The sequence below is a fragment of the Pholis gunnellus genome (genome assembly GCF_910591455.1).
Source record: "Pholis gunnellus genome assembly, chromosome: 9".
In the NCBI taxonomy this organism is placed as follows: domain Eukaryota; kingdom Metazoa; phylum Chordata; class Actinopteri; order Perciformes; family Pholidae; genus Pholis; species Pholis gunnellus.
Genome location: NC_136535.1, coordinates 12,767,305 through 12,789,129, shown reverse-complemented (window position 1 = coordinate 12,789,129; position 21,825 = coordinate 12,767,305). Strand labels below are relative to the sequence as shown.

At 40.4% G+C, this 21,825-nt stretch overlaps 2 protein-coding genes across 2 annotated transcripts; both read right to left on the bottom strand.

Annotated features, from left to right (window-relative positions):
- Positions 1-6,051: 6,051 nt before the first annotated feature.
- LOC306701193 (extracellular calcium-sensing receptor-like) lies at positions 6,052-9,242 on the bottom strand (the record flags this gene model as incomplete). The annotated part of the gene is made up of 6 exons (XM_079166448.1): positions 6,052-6,965; positions 7,098-7,221; positions 7,301-7,531; positions 7,620-8,444; positions 8,609-8,894; positions 9,037-9,242. 6 exons carry the CDS (start codon positions 9,240-9,242, stop codon positions 6,052-6,054), a joined length of 2,586 nt encoding a protein of 861 aa, XP_079022574.1.
- A 612-nt stretch (positions 9,243-9,854) lies between these two features.
- LOC306701192 (vomeronasal type-2 receptor 1-like) lies at positions 9,855-21,825 on the bottom strand (the record flags this gene model as incomplete). The annotated part of the gene is made up of 11 exons (XM_079166447.1): positions 9,855-10,753; positions 11,935-12,058; positions 12,344-12,589; positions 12,665-13,471; positions 13,638-13,926; positions 14,017-14,179; positions 17,474-17,720; positions 17,796-18,545; positions 18,626-18,914; positions 18,994-19,156; positions 21,711-21,825. The coding sequence occupies 11 exons, from the start codon at positions 21,823-21,825 to the stop codon at positions 9,855-9,857; spliced, it is 4,092 nt and encodes a 1,363-aa protein (XP_079022573.1).

Genomic DNA, 21,825 nt, shown 5'->3' with positions numbered 1-21,825 from the left:
TGTGTGACTGTGAAGTGTGACATTTAATAGCTTTGTTTCCCTATAAAAGTTTTGAATCATGGTGCATTTAGGTCAATGTGCGATATAAGCGGTGGCAATCGGAGGTCCCGTCATCCTCTGCTATTTGTCCAAAGGGTCCACAAAATAAGGTCCACAAAAGTGAAGACAGACTCGCTTCTGTCTGGCTGTGTCATTTACAGCAGAAAGTCGTCTCCCGCACTCACTATTCATATTTGTGAATACATACATTTTTTGCAGTTTAAATAAAGAAAACTGCTGGCCATTGGTAAGCTTTTAAAATACATTTTAGTGGCATTTTAGTGACAATTGCAACTGACAAATAACTTATGATGATAAAGACCCCCTGAAATGTTGCTATTGAGGGTTTAAGGGTGTCTGAAATTGATATCAAAATGTCTAGGGTCCAAGACCCCCGTATCACTCACACTGGTTTAGGAGTTTTAGAAAGCTTGGAATCTGCAGTTTCCAGCAATACCAAACCATAGGTCAGAAATCCCCCCCCCTCCCTCTTCTTCATAGATGGGGTAAAGGCCCAACAAAAAAAATTATACTTTTTATTTGACCAAAGATGGTTTCTGTCATAGTTCTTATCACACTGATGTATGTTCTTTCTGACAAGTTTGGTTTTGATTCGTTTTTTGATGCTACAAAAAAGATTGCTGATTGACAGCTCCTATGAGTGAAGTAGTTAACGCGAAGCCCCTGGAGGCTCACAAATTGTACATATGTGGAGAGGAGATGTAAATTTAACCGTGATTGTTTGTTTCAAATACAAAGATTTGGTAAAGGGAATGGACTTGTACTTGTATAGCGCTTTTCTAGTCTTTACGACCACTCAGAGTGCTAATGGCAGGGGCTACCATGCAAGGTGCCACCTTTCCATCAGAACTAACTAACTTTCAAGCAACATTCTCACACCTTAGGCACAGCCTACAGCAGCAATTTAAGTGTCTTGCCCAAGGACACGTCGACATGGTTTGGAGGAGCCGGGAATCGAATCGCAGATTTAGGTTGTGTGTTTGAAGGACGACCCGCTTTACCTCTGAGCCACAGCCTCCTACAGTCTACTGTTCATATAGTCACTGACCGTGTCACTTGACAGTAAAGTTAGACTGCATTTTTGGACTTACATGTGTTGCAAACGCTGCCAATGCTCAGTGAAGCTTCCAATTTTGCCCAGTGGCCTCTCACAGTGTTGCAAATTTTTAAAAAATTGCAGCCCAAAAGCATTTTCCCCATAGATCCCCAATGTAGAAGAAACTTCTGTAAAAGTTTTGACAGGACAAATCGAACTGCACACACGGTCTTATATTTGCAAAACTGTCCTCGAGCCGAGAAAAGCAATTCAAAAATATATGATGTCATCACAATAAAGCACAACACAATAAAGTCTATAGGTCGAGTGGGAACTGGCAAGAGTCGGAGAAACACTATTGCACATATTCAGTCAGCCGCATACCCAGGTAGTAAACCCATAAGAGAAACTTCATTTTGAGCATGGCAAATTAAATCTGTTGATAGTAAAAACTGACATTAAAGGATGACCTACTATCATAATGAATTATGAAGCTGCACAGTTTTTACTAAAGTTTGTCAGGACATGAAGGCCATTCTCTCAAGAAACTGTGGTTTAGTTTTTGTAACGAGAATCTCCAATTCCCTTGTTTCATAACTATCACAGATGTTTTACATTTGAGATAAGAACTTTTACAAAATGCAGAATTGAGCTCTTATTGTCACTGTCAAATCTTTTGCACCTACACCATTTAACCTAATACAGGTTAGCTTGAGGCTTTTATTAATTCAGTTTTAAGTAGCGATATTAAAACAAATTTGTAAAAAATACAGGAGATAAAAGCAGGATTAAATAGATAATAATAGAAAATAACTGGTAGGCCTACTTGTATCATACATGTTTTATCAGAATAGCTACAAAACAAAAACATCCTGATTAAATGTTTGGGACGGGCACCATATGGAGTGTGCGTGTGTGATGTGAACCGGTAAAGCGGTGAATCGTAACACATCTGGGAAACACTTAAGCTTGTTATTGTGTATGTTTTGGAGGTGGTGTCATGGCGTCATCCTAAACCTGCCAATTTACCTTTTACTCCGGGGATTGAGGGGGAACAAGGGGCCAGCTGGGCAAGCAAAGACAAGCAAGTGTTTCCAACAAGACTGATGACATCTGGGCCTGAGGCTACGAAACAAGAGCTCACCAGGTGTTCTGTTGGAAATTAATTAATTTTTAGTTTTAATGGGAGGTGATCTCACCCCTTTCAAAACAAGCGGCTCACAGTAATTAGCAAGACTACAGCATAATCATTATTTACTTCCAGCTGCACTTACTAGTTTTATATTGGAGATGATAGAATCTTTAGGTTAAATAAAGATCTTGCATGTCAAAGCCTAACGCAATCCAGCACTATGACACTCAGAGCAATCAAAAGGTGCTTATTGACAAGATACATGGTGTGAAATAAAAATCATTGTATCAATTAGGATTCATTGGCTTGGCAAGGGTTCAACATTAGATTTGAATGGAATTACTGCTCTAATGCCTTTTGGCCTGCTCTTCAAACATGAAGAATTCAAAGGACTTTTCGGCTTTGTTTTACAAAAATGTTACTCTAATGTCGGCCGGATAACATTACATTTTAATGGGGTTTACAGTATGTGGGCTGATGTTCCTCACCCGATAATTTGGATAATATTTAATTAGGCTGTATGACATACACAATTGTCGTGCTGCACCTGGTCATCAGAGTTGGGATGATCTGAACAGCTTTAGGTCTCAGAAAAAGTGCCCATGTGGGGTAGGCCTGGATCCACCGTGGGCACATTAAAGTAAAGGTGGGAAGCAAATAAAAGTCAATCATAATTAAGTTTTTTTAAAAGAATAATTGTGGTTGAAGACAGCTTGTATGCTATGTAATGTAAAGTAACACAGCATTTTGGTAGCAAGTGAGGACACACTTTGAGGAAAACTGCTATGTTTAAGTCAATGAGGCACACTATAGTTGGGTAGTTTGGAAATCTGTATGCTTTATCATCTTATTGGGAGAGGAGGTTCAGAAGTCCTCTGGGGAACCTGCCTCTCAGGCTACATCCTTCAGAAGATGCAGCCCCTGAATTTGGACACAGCTTTAGTGTACTTAAATTAAAAAATGCTTTTATATTTTCATTAGCAGGGCTGAATCTCCATTTCCTGTTTTTATAGAGTTAATGTACCACTCACTGTAAGAAGATCTTCACTGGTACAGTTTCAACCTATATTTAAAGTCTACATTTGCTCAAATACGTTGATGATCCTTTTATTTGTGTTTATTAAAAGTTATACCTGATGAAAACAATGTCAATATTTCAACAACTCATCACTTCCTGAACAAAAATTTGTGTTTTTAAAAACTTTGTAATAAGTTGAGTTTACAAACCGTCATAAATTAAAGTTCTTATGACAAACCACCTTGCACGACAGAACCATTTTGAATTGGTTTTGCTAGCGGCACAGTTTCTTTGTCCCTATACTTCGGGACGATGCTGAAGGCTGGACTAGGGCTGCAGATTTAGAGTGAGGGGTTGAAGGGGCCAGGCCAGGAACCAGAAAACCTGCTAGAGACTGGTCAAGGACCACCATGTGTCAGCACCTGGACCACAAAAATCTCTGGCTGATTTGATTTGAAATGTTTTGACCGGCGGAGCTTTCTTTCTGGTCGTCCTTTTATAATTTCATTTTGATTATCCTTTTATCACATTTATATATGTTTCTTGTATCTTACCTTACATATTGGTCCATTTCAACCTTTCTTGTATCTCTTGTTTTGCATTTATGTTTGCATTCATGTTCATATTTCTATTTTAATGCCTTTGAGTATTGTGCTTTCAATGTGTCAACAATAACAATTTATGAATGATTTCTTCTTCTTCCTAATAATACTACTACCAATACTGCTACTACTACTAATAATAATGACAATGATACACATCATCATCAATAGCAGCCTTATCGTCTTGAACATTATTGCAGCTTTTCTGCAACTGCACAATATTGCCACGAGATGGCAACATTGTCCATGCTATCACTAAGCTCCATGGTTTTCAAAGCAAAGACTGAGTGCGTGGTGGTTTGTGGCTGTGCTTGTACACTTTATTAATCACTTTGTGGGGACAAAAATGTGTTCACAAGGTTAACCATGGAGATTTACTTTCTTTTTTTCAGTGGGTTCAGGCAAGCTTAAAGTCACACTACTACCACTAATGGTGGCAGAAGCTGGGCTGTATTGGCCAACATCAGTGCCCAACCGCACTAATACGCGTGTGGCTGAAAGGGAGGAAATCTTTAGAAATCTTGTAGACAGTTGCAGACAATTCCCTTTAAACATTTTAAAAAGCATAAGCATATATACTTAAATGCTATGTCTTCTTTTATTTCATTCATTATTGAAGTTGGTCAAGTTCAAAAAGCAAAGGCATGTTCAAATGTTTCAGACAAAAGGCTCAAGTTCTCCAGTAGGGATCTTAAGGGAATCATGATGCAACAGTCCTGATGGAAATGTTCCAGTGTAAACTGAGGGGACAGGTGCGGTGTGGAGGCAAAGTGGAGACACTGAATTCTGGAGGGAGATTGTTAGTTTGTTAGTTTGTTAGTGTGAAGAGCCTGAGGTGGAAGTCATGGTCAGGCCTAAGGCACCTGTACTTCCCCACATGTGTTTCTAATCATACCCCAAAAGACATACCCTCTGGAGTGGTTGAAAGTGTTTCTAACAGTCATCACTACAAACATACAAACAACTATTTGTTTTTGATTAAGGAAGACCTAAGAGACATATCAACTGATTAAAATGATGAAAAATAACAATAACACCAAATTAAATGTTACATGGCCCAATTACTTGCTAAATCAGGTGTGCTAAATGTGTTACTTTGATCAACTGTGTAGGATTAATTCCCTTATCCAAATGCAAAAGTCTTCAAAAATGATTTAAAATCTAGGTTGAAATGAAAGAAAATGAAATGTTAATGTGCCAAAATCATACAGTAATTCATATATATTCAGTATTAATTATGAAGATGTCTGATCACTGTGTGTATATGATAATGAGCCTCAGGTGTACATCATTAGACTTAGACATACTTTTGAGTTGTGTTAGCATACTACTGCACCATGCTTGTGTTGGCATGCTTACACTTTAGATCCTTGCATGCTGCTGTTGTTCAGTGCCATCTATTGGACAATACAGAAATTGTGATAAAGTATTCTGCTGAAACGCCTTCTTTAGTATGACATATTCTGTACATATATACTTATATGTATATAAGTCATTCCCTTGTTGCCTTGTACTCAGCTGCGTGACAGGACTGGTGTGCAACGACCCAACAAATAAAATACATTTGTTTCTCCATGAGATTCATGAGATACAGTGTAAGGCTGTAAATAAATGAGTGACACACTAGGACCTGAGTGTTTCAATATATTTATGTTTATTAGGAATTCCTGAAGTCATTCTAAAATAATGATGTCTCTGCAATGTGCGCTGTGGTATGTAGTTTACTATGTGTGCCATCTTGTACTGTAATGTGAACTACGATAGCGTTAATTAATATTTTTTCATAGCTGTCAAAAACTACACAAAAGAGAATGCACATTTCATACAATATTTTATTTTGAAGTTTGAATGCAAAATAAACATTTGTTCATTTTAAAGTTAAATATGGAGGTTCATTCTTGACCTTTGGAACTCATCTAATGTACAGTGATACAAATATTAACAGTTGAAAAGGATGCAACATTAAATAATTATTTTGTGAGCCAAATACATGAGAAAACTTTGCTACATTAAAGGGTTTATTATTAATTATTAGTTTCGAGTTGTTGATATACAGACATTATCAGGAAACTTTTTGGGCAGAGCCATACATTGCTTTTACGTTTAAGTTAATTAAAGAGTTAGTTCATTTTTATAGTATAAGGACAAAACAATTAGAGACAGAAGTTAAAAATAAATCTACTGCTGTGATTTAACAAATGAATCAAAGGGCTCTTCTGGTCGCTTTACTCAACAAATGTTTCTTTGTATTGTTTTCAGGCTTTAATAAAATGATGTAGCACTTTGGCAAAAAAACACAAAACAGCATTCCATAACTTGAAGCCAGAATAGCAAATATCTCCACAGCCACCGTGAACTTCCCAGGAGAGCTGGCATAAGCTGGGATAAATGTGATCCAAACTGCACAGAATATCAGCATGCTGAATGTGATGAATTTAGCTTCATTGAAATTATCAGGCAACTTTCGAGCCAAAAAAGCAAGTACAAAACATAACACGGCTAAAAACCCTATATATCCCAACACAGCCCAGAACCCTACAGGTGATCCCAGTGCACACTCAAGAATAATCTTCTCTTTATAGTGGTTCATATTTTTGTAGGGAAAAGGAGGGTTGATTGTCAGCCATAGTATGCAAATAAGAACCTGTATTAGTGTGAAAGCCAGAACACTGAGTCTCTGCTGTGCAGGCCCAAACCATTTCATCACATTACTACCTGGAAGCGTGGCCCTGAAGGCCATTAACACCACTATAGTTTTCCCCAGAACACAAGAGATACAGAGGACAAACGTGATGCCGAATGCTGTGTGTCGCAGCATGCAGGACCACTCAGTGGGCCGGCCTATGAAGGTCAGAGAGCACAGGAAACACAGAGTCAAGGAGAAGAGCAGCAGGAAGCTCAGCTCAGAGTTGTTGGCCCTGACAATAGGAGTCTGCCTGTAGTGGAAAAATATCAGGGCTATAGTCATCGCCAAGCAGGCACCAAAGACAGAAAAGGTGACCAACAGTATTCCCATTAATTCCCTGAAGGTGATGAACTCAATATCTTTCAAGTCACAGTTATTCCTCTCTTCGCTGGACTTGTACTCGGGAAGGCATTTGTCACATTTCACTGCATCTGAAAGCATAAATATGTTTAGGCTGTACAGCACACACATCCTCAGATAGACCAGTAAAGTGCTCACAGTGATTTTACCCAACAAAAACACGATAAGTGCTAAAGTAAAGGCTAGGAATCCCGCAGTCTCACTTGTACTGTTGCTGAACTCCCCGTCAGCACAGGTGATGCAGTCAAAACAGCAGACAGGCTTGCCCTTGACAAAAGCCCGGCGGGTGCCTGGCAAACAGCTCTCACTGCAAACAGACCTCGGTACCTGTATTCAAAAAAAAGAATATTGTGCTCAGAATAAATTCAAGAAAGCTCATTCGGACAGGCTTTCGAGATTTACTTACTTCAAGATTCTCCCCTGCCCAGATAGCTTTCACATCTGCTTTCATCTTAAACTGCTGCCCCTCAGGCTGTGAGGCATCATAGAAACCAATGGTTTTAAAGACTATGTAATCCGTCTCATCCATCTGCCAGTTTACCAGTGCATAACTTGCCACAGGGTTGCCCAACTCATCGAAGAAAACCCTTTCACCAATCTTAGTGGTGAAATTGACCTGCGTTAGGTAATGCAGAACCTGCAGGGAAACAGAGAAGTTGTTAATTAACTACATATTAATTAACATATACAGTTTTTTTTAACCTTGATTTTATTTTTATGTTTACCTGCCACGGTTGAGTATTTTCCCAATCAGCACAAGTATTGTTCTCAAAAGGCCCCTGTCCATCTTTGCAGGTAAACAACATGTGCATAGCTTGAGCGACAGCATATGTGGCCTTGTAAACATTGTTCAGCAAACTGGCATCTGAAACATCTGTGAAGCGTGTGCTTTTGTCCCACAGAGACTCCTTCCCAGTGCAGGCAGCGACTGAACCCTGAGCTTGAGTCTCTGCTTGGGGAGTCAGGGTGCAGCCGAACACCGTCTCCCACAACTCCACCAGTCCCTGGTCTCCCGGTGTGGTGGAAGGCCTGCTGTTAGCGAGGAACTCCTGCAGTCCAGGGATGTGAGCATTTAATGCTGAAAAGCCCACCGCCCCCTGCACCACAGCGTAGTTTACTGGAGAGGCAATATAGCGATAAGTGATCCAACCCTCACTGCCCACCCACTGCAGGCCTGTCACATTCTGCTCATGAAGCTCCTTAATAAGTATGTCAAGGTCTGTGCCATCAGCAAATGCCACTATTACCTTAGAGGTGGATTTCTTAATAATGTCCACTACCTCTAAGAACCACTTCCTGGGATCAGTTCTGTAAATAGCCACTGAGTACTCAACACACACACCTTCCCTTTCTGCTGCTTCCAGGAAAGTGGCCATGCCACCATTCCCATAGTCACTATTAGTTCTGATAGCTCCTACCCAGGTCCAGCCAAAGTGTTTCACGAGCTTTGCTAGGGCTTTGCTCTGGTGAATGTCACTAGGTATGGTTCTGAAGAAAGAGGGATAGTCTCTTCTGTTGCTAAGACATGCACAAGTGGCTGAATGACTGATCTGAAACACAAGTAAAACAGAGAAATAGCTAATTTTGAGATGCCTAATATGAATGACACATGTCATAAAACATTTTATCATATTATCTCACTTCTCATTCAACGACAAAAGAAAGCACTTGACAGTTCATGTGTACAGAGACTCTGCGTACCCCCAACACTCACCACAGGTATATTGAAGGGTCCCATGGTGCGTGCAATACCTATTGTAGAGGTAGATGTGGTTTCCCCTATGACAGCATGCACATTTGAGAGTTTGCTACAGCTGCCGTCCCCACTCACATACCTATTCATCAGGTTAAGCGATGCCCTGATGGACAGAGGGATACTGGGGCAGGAGTCAAATATCCTGTAACCCAGTGTCACTCCTGGCAGCAGATCTGAGCTGTTGTTGATCTCCCCTATGGCAAATATCATAGTGAACGCGTATTGAAGCTCTCCTGGATCCAGTCTTAAAAAAGAAGAGCGAGGGACCATATTTTTACAATTTGTGAAAAGTAAAAAAGATATTCAAACACACACTGACATGCACGTAATAAACAACACGTATTGTAATGAGATATACAGTTGTATTTTTTTTTCATCCCTCTTACCCTTCACACTGGATTGTTCCTGGGTTAACTTGGTGAGCTGGATTGACACTGACGGGATTCTGGTGGAAGGAGAAAATGCCTCCAATGTTGATGTCTCCCTCCTTAGAAAACTGAGACTGTTCTTTAGTCCCATATGTTTGACACACAGGCTTCCCTCCTCTGACGGCCAGAAGAGAAAGAAGTAGCAGATCTGCTATCAGCAGCATTGTAGTTCACCTCAATAATTACCACACAAGGCCGAAAGCTAAAATCCCTTAACTCTGAGGATTTTATAGGGCTTTTCTTCTAATTATCACAAAGCCACAGGGGCCAGGTTGCAACCTATGTGAATATTGTGTTTCTGTCCACCAATGACAGTGCTTTTAGTGTGACTGAAAGATGGATGGGCCTATTAGAGGGACTACTACATGTGTATGCCATGATTGTTTTTAGCATAAGCATGACTGACAATAATGATTTCAGAAACCAGCGTCCATGGGGATATCTGAGCTCTTGAGTATTACATATTTTTAATTAACTAAATGATGAAAAACACATTTTTGGTCATTGATACATTTGATGGAATGCATTATTATTATTACTTTTTCAGGTATTTAATTCACAGCAGCTGACAGCATTCAATACAGAATATTAAGCCTCAGGGATGGTAATGCACTGAAATTGTTAATTGCATTTAAACAACTGCAAAAGTGGCCAGTCTGAATGCTGCTCGGCGCATATCCTGCAAGATCCTAATCAACCCATAGCCTTTATTAAATTAGGACTAATAATTCAGACCTTTTAGTGTTACTACTCTGTAAACTCCTTCATGGTGATTTTCACTGGTTTCTCCCTATCATATGTTTTTTAGTATTTCTCTCTGGTTTTAGCAGTAAAATATAACATTTTGGAGCAAATATACAAAAGAGCAACCCGAAGCTAGAGGCCAGAATAGCAAATATCTCTACAGCGACAGTGAACTTCCCAGGAGAACTGACATACGCTGGGATAAAAGTAACCCAGACTGCACAGAATATCAGCATACTGAAGGTGATGAATTTAGCTTCATTGAAATTATCAGGCACCTTTCGAGCCAGAAAAGCAAGGATAAAGCATAGAACAGCCAGGAGTCCTATATACCCCAGCACAGCCCAGAACCATATAGGTGAACCTAAATTACACTCTAGAATTATCCTTTCAGTGGCATAAGCTGTATTTTTGTAGGGGAATGGTGGGGCAAGAATTAACCACAGCAGACAAACTAACACCTGCAGTAATGTACAGCTGAGGACACTTGTTCTCTGAAGTGGAGCAGAACACTGAGGAGCTGGGTTTGCTGGCCTTTTGGCCTTAAAGGCGATCACCACTGCTAAAGTTTTAGCCAGCATGCAAGATATGCACAAGGCAAAGGTGATGCCAAAAGCTGTGTGTCGCAGCATGCAGGACCACTCAGTGGGCCGGCCTATGAAAGTAAGAGAACACAGGAAACACAGAGTCAAGGAGAAGAGCTGCAAGAAGCTCAGCTCAGAGTTACTGGCTTTGACAAGTGGTGTGTGATGAAACCGAAAGAAGACACATGACACCACCAGTGTTAAACTTGCTCCAAACAATGAGAAAGCGGTGAGAAGGGCGCCCATAGTTTCTCCAAAAGATAGGAACTCGATCCCCTTTGGGACACACTGGCTGTGATCTTCATTTGACCAGTACTCCAGTGGACAGCGGGAACACTCTCCCGGACCTGAATAGAAAAACATGGAACACTAAAATGTATTAATGCTGTAATATGTTGGTTCAAACTCACACACCCTCTGCCCTCTGCTGGACTCTGTGGTAACTCTCTTCAAATCACAACACGCATTTGCACAAAAAAGCGTAGTTGCCCAATCAAGATGTGTCTACCAAAATACATGCAAACTCTACAGTATAAGGCAGCACATCCCACTGCTAAGATATCCCCTTTCTCTTCAGAAAATTGTGACTTGCCCAGTGGAGTCGCCGCTTCAAGAACCCCATCAGTGCCGTCTTGTCCCAACCTCACATCCATGGGGATATCTAAGATGCCCAATATTCTAAGACAGCAGTGGTGGGATTACTTCCGGCATGTCAATGTTACGGTTCTGTGTGATGGTTCTGTGCGATACTGCGATTCTTGGCTGCGTTGCTTGGCTGCGTTGCTTGGCTGCGTTGCTTGGCTGCGTTGCTTTGCTGCTTGCACTGACCTCAAATACAAAATGTGTGAACTATCCCCCCTGTCGGTGCACCGCATTTGCTTGTTGCTTTGTTGTGACAGTTGTGTGCTACACCCAGACCAAATCCCTCCTTTGTTCCCTAAAAATAAAGGTCGTGGGTTATACAGCTGGATGCTATCCAATACAGGGCAGAGTGAGGCAAATTTACACCTGCTTTGGACAGTTTGTGCGTTGGCATGTTATGTTGAACGCACGGGCCCCATTCGACACACTGACCAGGGCACACTGCAGGGTTACGCCATGGCTCTACAGCTCAGTTATGGACTACCTTGGTTGGCTGGGGCCCCTTACTTCTTTGGTGTAGTGGCCTATTTATAAAGAAGTAAGTGGGCTGTGGTGACTAACCTTTAGTCCTTCTGGATCAATGTGGTTGGGTCGATGTTATATCGGCAGGGCGTGCATTCAACAGGCTCCACCCACTGTACCCATAGAGGCCAGTAGAGGGCAGAGCCTGTTTGAGTTAAAGCAAAGGTTTCAATATTATAACTTTAGTTCTAAGCACAGGCTGCCCTGCCGCTGCTTGCTGAAAAGAGTGTATACATTTAGCAGTGGGTTGTGCTGCCGTATGTGGGTATTGCTTGCTATATTTACTCACTTATAAGAAACTGGAGAGCATTGATTTAGTACAAATATTACACGTTAAATTACAGATCGGACAGCTTCTACTCACTGCTGGAGTTGCTGATCTCTCCAGCAGCACAGGCGATGCAGGAGAAACAGCAGATGGGTTTGCCATTAATCACAGCCTGCCGAAAACCTGGCAGGCAACTCTCACTGCAGACAGACTGTGGCCTCTGTAACAACAACATCACTCATCAGTTACTCATAGTTTGTTGCCCTTGTGATCGTAGAATTAATTTAATTTGTTTTAATTCAATCAGCATTAGGGTCTTTTTTAGGGTCTCCAAAAACCCTAGTTCAAGCTGTATGCCTCTTACACATTAATTTACATCACAAGTTTGACTTTTATATTATTTCCTCAACAATGCAGAATTGATCGATTTTTCATGTTGGAAATGGCTCAGACAAAAGTTATTACTTTGAAAACCTCCACAATTAGTATATAAACACAATGATACCTTTGGGGATTCAGCAGCCCATGTTTTATTTTTTTTGTTCATGATAAACTGTTTTCCATTTGGTAGAGAGGCATCGTAGCTCCCTACAGCCACAAACACAGTATCTCCTGCTTGGTTTCTCTGCCAGTTCACCAGCTCATAAGTTGCTGAAGGGTCTCCATTTCCATCAAAATTCACTCTTTCTCCTGACTGAAGAGTGAAATTCACTCTCTGTAGGTGTTTCACAACCAACCAAAAGAGAACAAGCTTGAATAACTTATATTTAGGGGAATTGTTTATTATTTCAAATTATTTACATAATCCTTGAAGGCAACCACTTACCTGTTTTATCTGTAAATTATCTTTCCAGTTACACGACTGATTCACCGCTTCATCGTTATGTCCACATTTTAACATGTTATGCATTGCATGAGCCACAGCATACACAGCTTTATACACATTGTTAGATATCCTTAGCTCTGACACGTCTGTGAAAGGGTTGTTGATGTCCTCTAGTCTCTCAGAGCCAGAGCACTGGGTCTGACCATTCAGATTGGATTGGAAACTGCAACCAAATGTGGCTTCCCAGAACTCTCTCAGTAGATCATTATGTGGGTTTTGACTTGGGTTAACCATCAAAAGAAACTCTCGCAGGCCTGTGATCTTTGTTTTTTTGATGGCGAAGCCAAGAGACCCCGTTAGGATTCCTGAGTACCTCTCAGTGGCCAGATGACCTGCTGTAATCCAGGACTCACTGCCCACCCACTGCAGCCCAGTCAAGTTCTGCTTCAGAGCTTCGTCAAGCAGAATGTCCATCTCTCCCTGGGCGAGGAAGGCAACTAAGACCCTTGCACTGCCACTGTGGATCACTCTGACCACCCTGGCAACCTGCCAACTGGGGTCAGTCCTCGAGATGGCCTCTGAGTACTCAACACAGACCCCCTCCTGGCTTGCAGCTGTGATAAATGTTTCCATGCCATTGTTACCATAGTCATTGTCACTTCTAACTGCCCCAACCCATGTCCAGCCAAAGTGCTTTAGCAGTTTTGCTAAGGCTCTGCTCTGATAGTAATCACTCGGGATGGTTCTGAAGAAGGAAGGGTATTCCTTTCTGTTACTCAGACATGCACAAGTGGCAAAGTGGCTGATCTAATAAAAAAGAAAAGGAGGGAAACAAAACATAACATTGATAACATTTGAGTAAAACTTTGGCAAATGTTGTTTGATACAATATCTGACTTAGTTCAGATCATTACAAGCCTATTGTAAAAAGGAACAGGGTGAAATCAGTCCAAAATGAACAGACAATAATTACCACCGGTATTTGGAAAATCCCTGAAATTTGTAGCATCACAATAGTTGAGGAGGACTCAGAGGCCCCGATGATGGCATGAACAGATGATTGTCTTGAGCAAGTTTTACCCAAAGTCCTTTCCTGCCCATTTATTAGACCCATCACTGCACGCATTGAAGGCAGTGTTGAACCACAGCTGTCAAATACCTTATAACCAATTGAGATATTAGGCAGCAGAGAGCTGCTATTGTTGATCTCCTGGATGGCAAAAATCATCGTTTGGGCAAAACGAAATTCTCTCAAATTGATTCTGAAAAGAGTAAGAACAGTTTTGACCGACAGTTTTCTGACTTTTTCGGTTAAGAAACCAACAAACGAGAAAGAAGACGACAAACATTACCTGGAACATATGAGAGATTCTGGAGCATTTGTGAAGGAGAGCGAAGGCTTTGATATTTGGCTATGGATGGAGAACGCTCCTCCAATAGTGATATCTCCTTCCTTAGATAACAGAGGAAACTCCGGGCTCCCCAACATCTCACAGAGCGCAGTGTCATCCATTGCTCCACAGACACCCACAAAGAGAACAAAGAGTAACATTACATCGACACAGTCCCACATCTGCTACTAACAGACACACGTGACATGTGCACACAAACCTGTACTCTGTAATAAGGTATTCTATTACTGAACATAACATGTATCTCCTTTAATGGGCAGAGCTTTATAATCCTGCATGTGATGATGATTGAGGGCTTCTTATCAAATCACTGTTTGATGACGTCAGATCAATTTGCTCCTCTTCCTTTGTCTTTATATTTGCCTTTATGTACAACAATGAAAAGGAAAAAAATAAAAGCTTGAAATCCAACTTAATAATCAGGAGATGATCTAGAGAAACACAACTTAATGTATGCAGAAAGATATTTGAACCAAAATGTAAGAAAGTGCATTGATTGTATTCTTAAAATAATGATATACCTACAAGAGTATCTACAGAACTAAAACTGTCATAGGTCTTCTGATGCATGCTTGTTTGGGGTAGTTCACTTTAAAGGTTTCAGACCCAGATACTAAAAGGAGTATACGTATGAGAGTGTACTCTCTGACACTGCATTTGACCTTCACGTGAAGAAAGCTTTCGACAGAGTGTATAGATATAGATTATGTTGTTTGAACAGTTTTGGAGCAGCATATCAACACAAATCAGGTGATAGTGGACCAGTGTAAACCAAACAATAAAGTCCCTCTACCTCTGTCTGTGCTCAACTATATACATCTTGGGCGTGTTTATGTGTGTGTGTGTGTGTTGGGAGTGTGGTGGTGGGCACATGTGTTATCATACTTTATGTGTTTATTTAATATTAAACAATGTATCTTTATGTCGAAAAATCAATACACAAATAAAAAATAAACACAATATTCCAGCCCAGTATTCCAACGAATTGCGTCTATATTGGATGATTGTACACCTTCATAAGTACAATGCCGATGTTCAGTGCCAATGCAGGTTGTGCTTAGTTGTGTTATAGTAGTGAATGGACATGTAGCAAGTCTGACTTCAAGCAGGAGACTAGAGTTTGGATGCCCTTTATTTTTACTGTTTTTATTAACCTTATCCTCAGTCTTTCCCTTAAGATTTGCAGATATTGTTTGCATTATGAATTCTAACTTTGGAATTTAAATTAATCTGGGGCTTCACTGAATTGTCAGACTCGTTATTTAATACCATTGCACATGGATACAATACGTATGTATAGTTTATGTACATATTAAAGAAGTTGAATTGAATTGAACTGATTGAGCACAATTACAATATATTAACTGTCCAGCAGGCAGCACTGAAGAGCATTCTTTTATTTAGCATTTACATGCTAAATGTTATGCTAAACATAGCATGTTTGGATTCAATTGTTGTTATCATATATGTTAATGCACTAATGACAGCCTATATTCTCACTTTATTATGTGGGAATGAAACCCTGAAAATAAGTGCCCTTTAGAAAAAGGCCTTTAACTCCTATTCTGATTCAGTGGCGCTATGCACTGGCAAGGTTCAAGATGTACATTTTTAGAGTTTGAATTGGGCCTTCCTGAAAAAGAGAAACGGGTTAACAATGGAACTTCTCTGAATGAATTGAGGTACGATGTTTGTGATTTCATTAGCGACTGTATATTTAAGGATACTGAAGACAGAACAGTCTGTCTGGAATAGGTTCAGGTTCTTTCTTTAATGACAAAGCCTTTTCACCCACATTGTTGTAAAACATGTTCATGTTATGCTTGTGTGATGACAGTGTATGTGAAGGCCTGTACAATAATCTCTACTTGTGCTAATACAAATTAAAAGGCAGGGAGTCATGGATAGTTTTTATTTTCTTATTGTCAAATAAAGTGGTAACAATACAAGTTTAACACAGTACAACACAGTTTAAAAGTTGTATTTTTTACCCAAGCATTGTTTTACTGCATGTGTTATTCATTACATCATCTACTTATATATATCACAACAAAAAAAGCAAGAGTTTAACTGCCAGTCAAAAATGTTGAATTAACTTTGAAAAAACGTTCACTTGAATTTAATTGGATCCCGTTTTCCCCATCAGATGTTTTTTTGTGTTCAGTTCAGGTTTGAGTACAATAATAAAGCATTTAGGTGCAAATATACAGAGAAGTAGCCCATAACTGGAGGCTAAAATAGCAAATATCTCCACAGCCACAGTGAACTTTCCCGGAGAGCTGACATAAGCTGGGATAAATGTGATCCAGACTGCACAGAATATCAACATGCTGAAGGTGATGAATTTAGCTTCATTGAAATTATCAGGCAACTTTCTAGCCAAAAAAGCAAGTACAAAACATAACACAGCTAGGAGCCCTATATATCCCAACACAGCCCAGAACCCCACAGTTGATCCAAGGGTACATTCAAGAATAATCTTCTCTTTATAGTGTTTCATATTTTTGTAGGGAAAAGGAGGGTTGATTGTTAGCCATAGTATGCAAATAAGAACCTGTATGAAAGTGAAAGCCAGAACACTGAGTCTCTGCTGTGCAGGCCCAAACCATTTCATCACATTACTATTTGGAAGTGTGGCCCTGAAGGCCATTAGCACCACTATAGTTTTCCCTAGAACACAAGAGATACAGAGGACAAAAGTGATGCCGAATGCTGTGTGTCGCAGCATGCAGGACCACTCAGTGGGCCGGCCTATGAAGGTCAGAGAGCACAGGAAACACAGAGTCAAGGAGAAGAGCAGCAGGAAGCTCAGCTCAGAGTTGTTGGCTTTCACCAAGGGAGAGTCTTTATTGACCAAGAAAAGAGTGGCCACAATTAAAGTAAGGAACACACCAAACAAAGTAAAAAATACAAGGATTATACCCATAACCTCAGTGAAGTAGAGGAACTCAACATTTTTCAGTACACATGCATCTCTGTTTTGATTGGGCCAATACTCTTCAGGACACTTTTTGCAGTCATTAGAATCTGTAACAGGAAAATTCTCACTATTATTGTGATTCTATCAGTTACATCCTAAAAATGTAAATAAGAGATTGTACAATAGCAAACTTTAGCATGATACATAGAGCATGGAAAGAAAACAATGTATGCAAATTGCCATATCTAAGGTCTGTGGTACATATACCTGTGCTGTTGCTGATTTCTCCCTCTGCACATGGTATGCAGTGATAGCAGCATACTGGCTTTCCTTTCTGAAGGACTTTATGAGTTCCTGGACGACATCGTTTACTGCACACTGACACAGGCATCTTTAAATCAAAGAAGATGATAGATGTTAATTTTTTCATAAACAACCATTCAGGACAAAATATGTCAAAGCCTTGCATTGCATTACTGTCAAAAAATATATTTGCCTCTGTCTTCCCTCCAGGCCACAATATGGCTTCAGTATTGAGGACAAACTTCTGCCCGGGAGGTAGGGAGGCATCATAATAGCCGACAGGTTTAAATTGGACCGAGTCCTCTGATCCACGCTGCCAGTTCACCACCTCATATCTAGCCACAGCTGCTCCAGTGCTGTCAAACCACACCTGGTCTCCGTTATTAATGGTAAAATTGACCTGCTTCAAAGATTCAACTACCTAAAAAATGATAAGACAATATGTCACCATGTAAATGAATAGAGCTAATTATTAAACCGTACAGTCCTTTTTTACCTGCCAGGGAGTAACCTTTATCGTCCTGTCACACCCCTGACTTTTTGAGCACTTTAGAATGCTGTGCAGAGAATGGGCCACAGCATAGACAGCTCTGTAGATGTTATTGGAGTATCGCAGCTCTGCAACATCATCATCATTGTCTTGAAGCTCAATTAGATCCTGGTTTCCTTTGCATGATGCTGCCTTGGTGTCCTTGTTTGTCTCCTTACACTTAAACTCTGTCTCCCAGAAATCTTTGATTAAAAAATCACCCAGGCCACTGATGTTGGCCTTTTGCACAGCAAAACCCAGTGAACCTCCCAGCACACTAAAGCTGGTGGGAGTCACAAGGCTGTCGGCAGTGATCCATGCCTCCACACCAATAAACTGCAGGCCTGTGATGTTGTGCAGACTTAACTTCTCTAGAAGGTTGTTCATCTCTACGTGGGCCAGGAAACCAACAATGACCCGGGCAGTGCTCTTTCGAATCACTTCTACAACTTTCATGAGTTTCTCTGGTTCTGCCCGGTGAAATTTCTCTGTATACTCCACACACACTCCTTCCTCCTGGGCTGCAGCAAGGAAGATGGCCATGCCGTTGTTGCCATAGTCACTGTCACTGTTGACTGCCCCGACCCAGGTCCAGCCAAAGTGCTTGACCATCTGGGCAAGAGCTCGACTTTGGTAGAGATCGCTGGCAATGGTTCGAAAGAAAGAGGGATACTCCTTCCTATCGCTCAAACACTCACAAGTAGCTGAATGACTTATCTGAGAATACACGAAAAGAGAGAACCAATAAGAAGAATTTGCACGTAATATACACAGTGATACACAAACATTGCTCTTACCACAGGTATTTTGAATGGTCCAGTAGTGCGTGACAGCACAATGGTTGAAGAGGATTCAGACTCCCCGATAATAGCGTGAACAGCTGATTGACCCGAACAGCTCTTTCCTACAGTCCACTCATCACCATTCATCAGGGCCATCGCAGCACGCATTGACGTTAATGTTGAGCCACAGTTGTCATAAATACGGTAGCCAATCGAGACATTTGGAAGAAGAAATTTGCTTTTGTTTATTTCTTGGATTGCAAAGATCATGGTCTGGGCAAATCGAAACTCCCTAAGGTTCACACTGAGACAAAAAGAGCAAAATTATACCCGACTGTGACACAACTCTTGAGTACATATTTTTATACAAAGCTCAGAATTACCTGGAACATGTGACACGTGATGGTTTCTCTGTAAAGGAAAGTGGAGGCTGTGTGATTTTGCTGTGGATGGAAAAGGCTCCCCCAATCATGACATCTCCCTCCTTAGACATCAGAGGGAACTCTGGACTCCCCAGGATCTGACAGAAAGGAGCGTTCTCCTTCGCTGCTCCACATGTCAACAGATGCCACAAGAAAAGCAACCCTATTATCACTTGTGACATTTTCCACTGCCAAATCCTGATTGTGCAGAGCTACCCAGCCAGGTCGGGATCAAAGCAGCTTAAATGTGACATTTTATTATCTTGGTTGACGGTAGGGGTCACTGGCATCCTACTAACCAATCAGAGATAAGTGAGATAGGACAGTCTTGATTGGGTCTTGCCATGATTCTTTTGTGTAAAATAATAAAGGTGTAGTTAGTTACTTTGCAGAAACTTATGATAAGTTATAAAATATCATGAATTGTTATAGATTACACTTTCCAACAGTGTAGAAAATAGAAACAATATTAGCGTCACAGTAACCACCTTTATATCATAATTTATATAAAATACATTCTCTAACTACAGTATATTATGCTGACAATACTTCTGGACTTACAATGACAATTATGATTGAAGCCACAGCTCCTACAGTATGTTACACTACACATGAATATTATTCATGAATGTATTCAGCTTCAATCACTGTTACCGCTGAATTATAAGTGATAAAATATAAAAAAATTTAAATTGTAATGGCAGTCTTCAATGTCATTCCATCTCCAAATTCTGTCTGAAAAATGATGCTGTTTTGTGCAATCTGTTCACTACATTGTACAACATTGGTCCATAACATTTACTACTCACACACACACTTTAGTAGTCAATGCACTTTTAAAACAGTATATTGACATTTGATGCAAATATCAACACACAATGTGATCAGATAAATGTGGGCTTATTTTTTCATATTCTGTCATTTTCTTCTTTTTTTTCAAATATATCTCTATCGGCCAGTAAGCTTTTACTGTGTAAATAATGGAGGCCGTAAATATGTATTAAAAAAAAGCATTTGTGTATTTTACATAATGCACCCATTCATTACTGTTAAATGATTTTGACACACTTATATTTAATTTTCTTTTACTTTACCATACATTTGAGTGAATTCTGCATTTGCATCTTATTCTCCTAGGTCCTCTTTAATTAAAAACAAATTGTTGTTTGTATGTTTGTAGAGATGACAGTTAGTTTATGAAACACTTTCGACCTCTCTAGAGGGTCCTTTGGGGGCTTATTGGAACACATGTGGTAAAGTACAGGTGCCTCCAGCCTGACCATGACTTACACCTCCGGCTCTTCTCACTCACAAATGCGCTAACAAACAAATAATCTCCCTCCAGAGTTCACAGTGTCTCCAGTCTTCCTCCACACCGCACCTGTTCCCTCAGTTTACACTGGAACATTTCTGTCAGGGCTGTTGCATCATGATCCCCTTAAGATCTTTACTGGATAATTATGGGCCTATGTCAAAACTGTGGCCTGGAACATTTGACCATGAGTTTGTGTGCTTGTGTATTGAACTTAACAAACTTCACTAATGAGTATGGCAAATAAAGACATAGAATTAAGGTTGTTGTTTTTTAACCATGGAAAGGGGAATCAATGTGATGTGCTGAATGGTTACAGAAAACATCTAGTTAGATGTAAGACCCATTCCTGAAATAGACAGTTTAGTTTAGACAATAACTTCACAATGAACAGTACATGGAAAATATATTTTTCTTAAACTACAAGATTCAACAAGTGTGCAAACTGTGATGGCGAGTTCTAATGAATACTACATAAAAACATTTATCGCAGGGATCGGCACAATGGCTGAATATTTGGCTCACATCAAGTAAATCACATCAAGAAAAAAGGGAAGAAAGGACCCAACCCTGCAACCTTCGCCTGTTCTCACTATGTTCCTGTCTTTCCTGTAACAGTGTATTTGCACATTAAAGATGATCTGTCTATATTACAAGACAGGGCCAAATTATGTGATTACCCAAAGATTACACACCTGTATAACTGTTGAACATATCGCTTTGAGCGATTCCCTCCAAAACCATGGTCATTAAAATGCAGCTACAACACACTTTTGTGAAGACTGTCCACATAATTTCGAAAGTTGGCTGCGGGGATTTCCTCCCATTCAGCCACAAGTGTGTTATACAAGTAGAAATAAATTAGGTTTGGCACTGATGTTGGGTGATACGTCCTGGCCCCAAAGTTGTTTGATTGGGTTGAGGTCAGGGCTCTGTCAGTTTTTCAACCTGCCATTTACAAGGCTGTGGTTTTATGCAGGACATCATTGTCATATTGAAGGAGTGAAGGTCTTCACCAAACTGCCACATAGTTGGAAGTACAGTATTGTTAAAACACTGATTCCCAACCAGGGGTTCTAGTACCTTGTAGGGTATTACTGCAGTTGGCACATGGAACAATTGTGGAAAACCTCAGCTAATTTGGAGATTTTCTTTGAACATATTTTTGGATTAGGCTCCCATAAAAAGCATAAATGGTAACATTCCATAGGGAAGAATCAATGAATATAGATTGTTTGGACAGTGGATGCTTGGACAGCAGGACAGAAAAGCTCAGGTGGTCGGCCTAGAGACAGAAAAGTAGTGGAGCAGGAACCCAAAAGTAGACGGCTGATGATCTCGCTGGGCTTCGGCAGAGAAGGCCAACTGGTGATCTGGAAGATATAGATGGGCGACGGTGGAGATGGGGGACTGGTGATCTTATTGTTCGTCAGCAGAGATGGTTGACAGATGATCTTGCTGAGAATCCACGGAGATGGCAT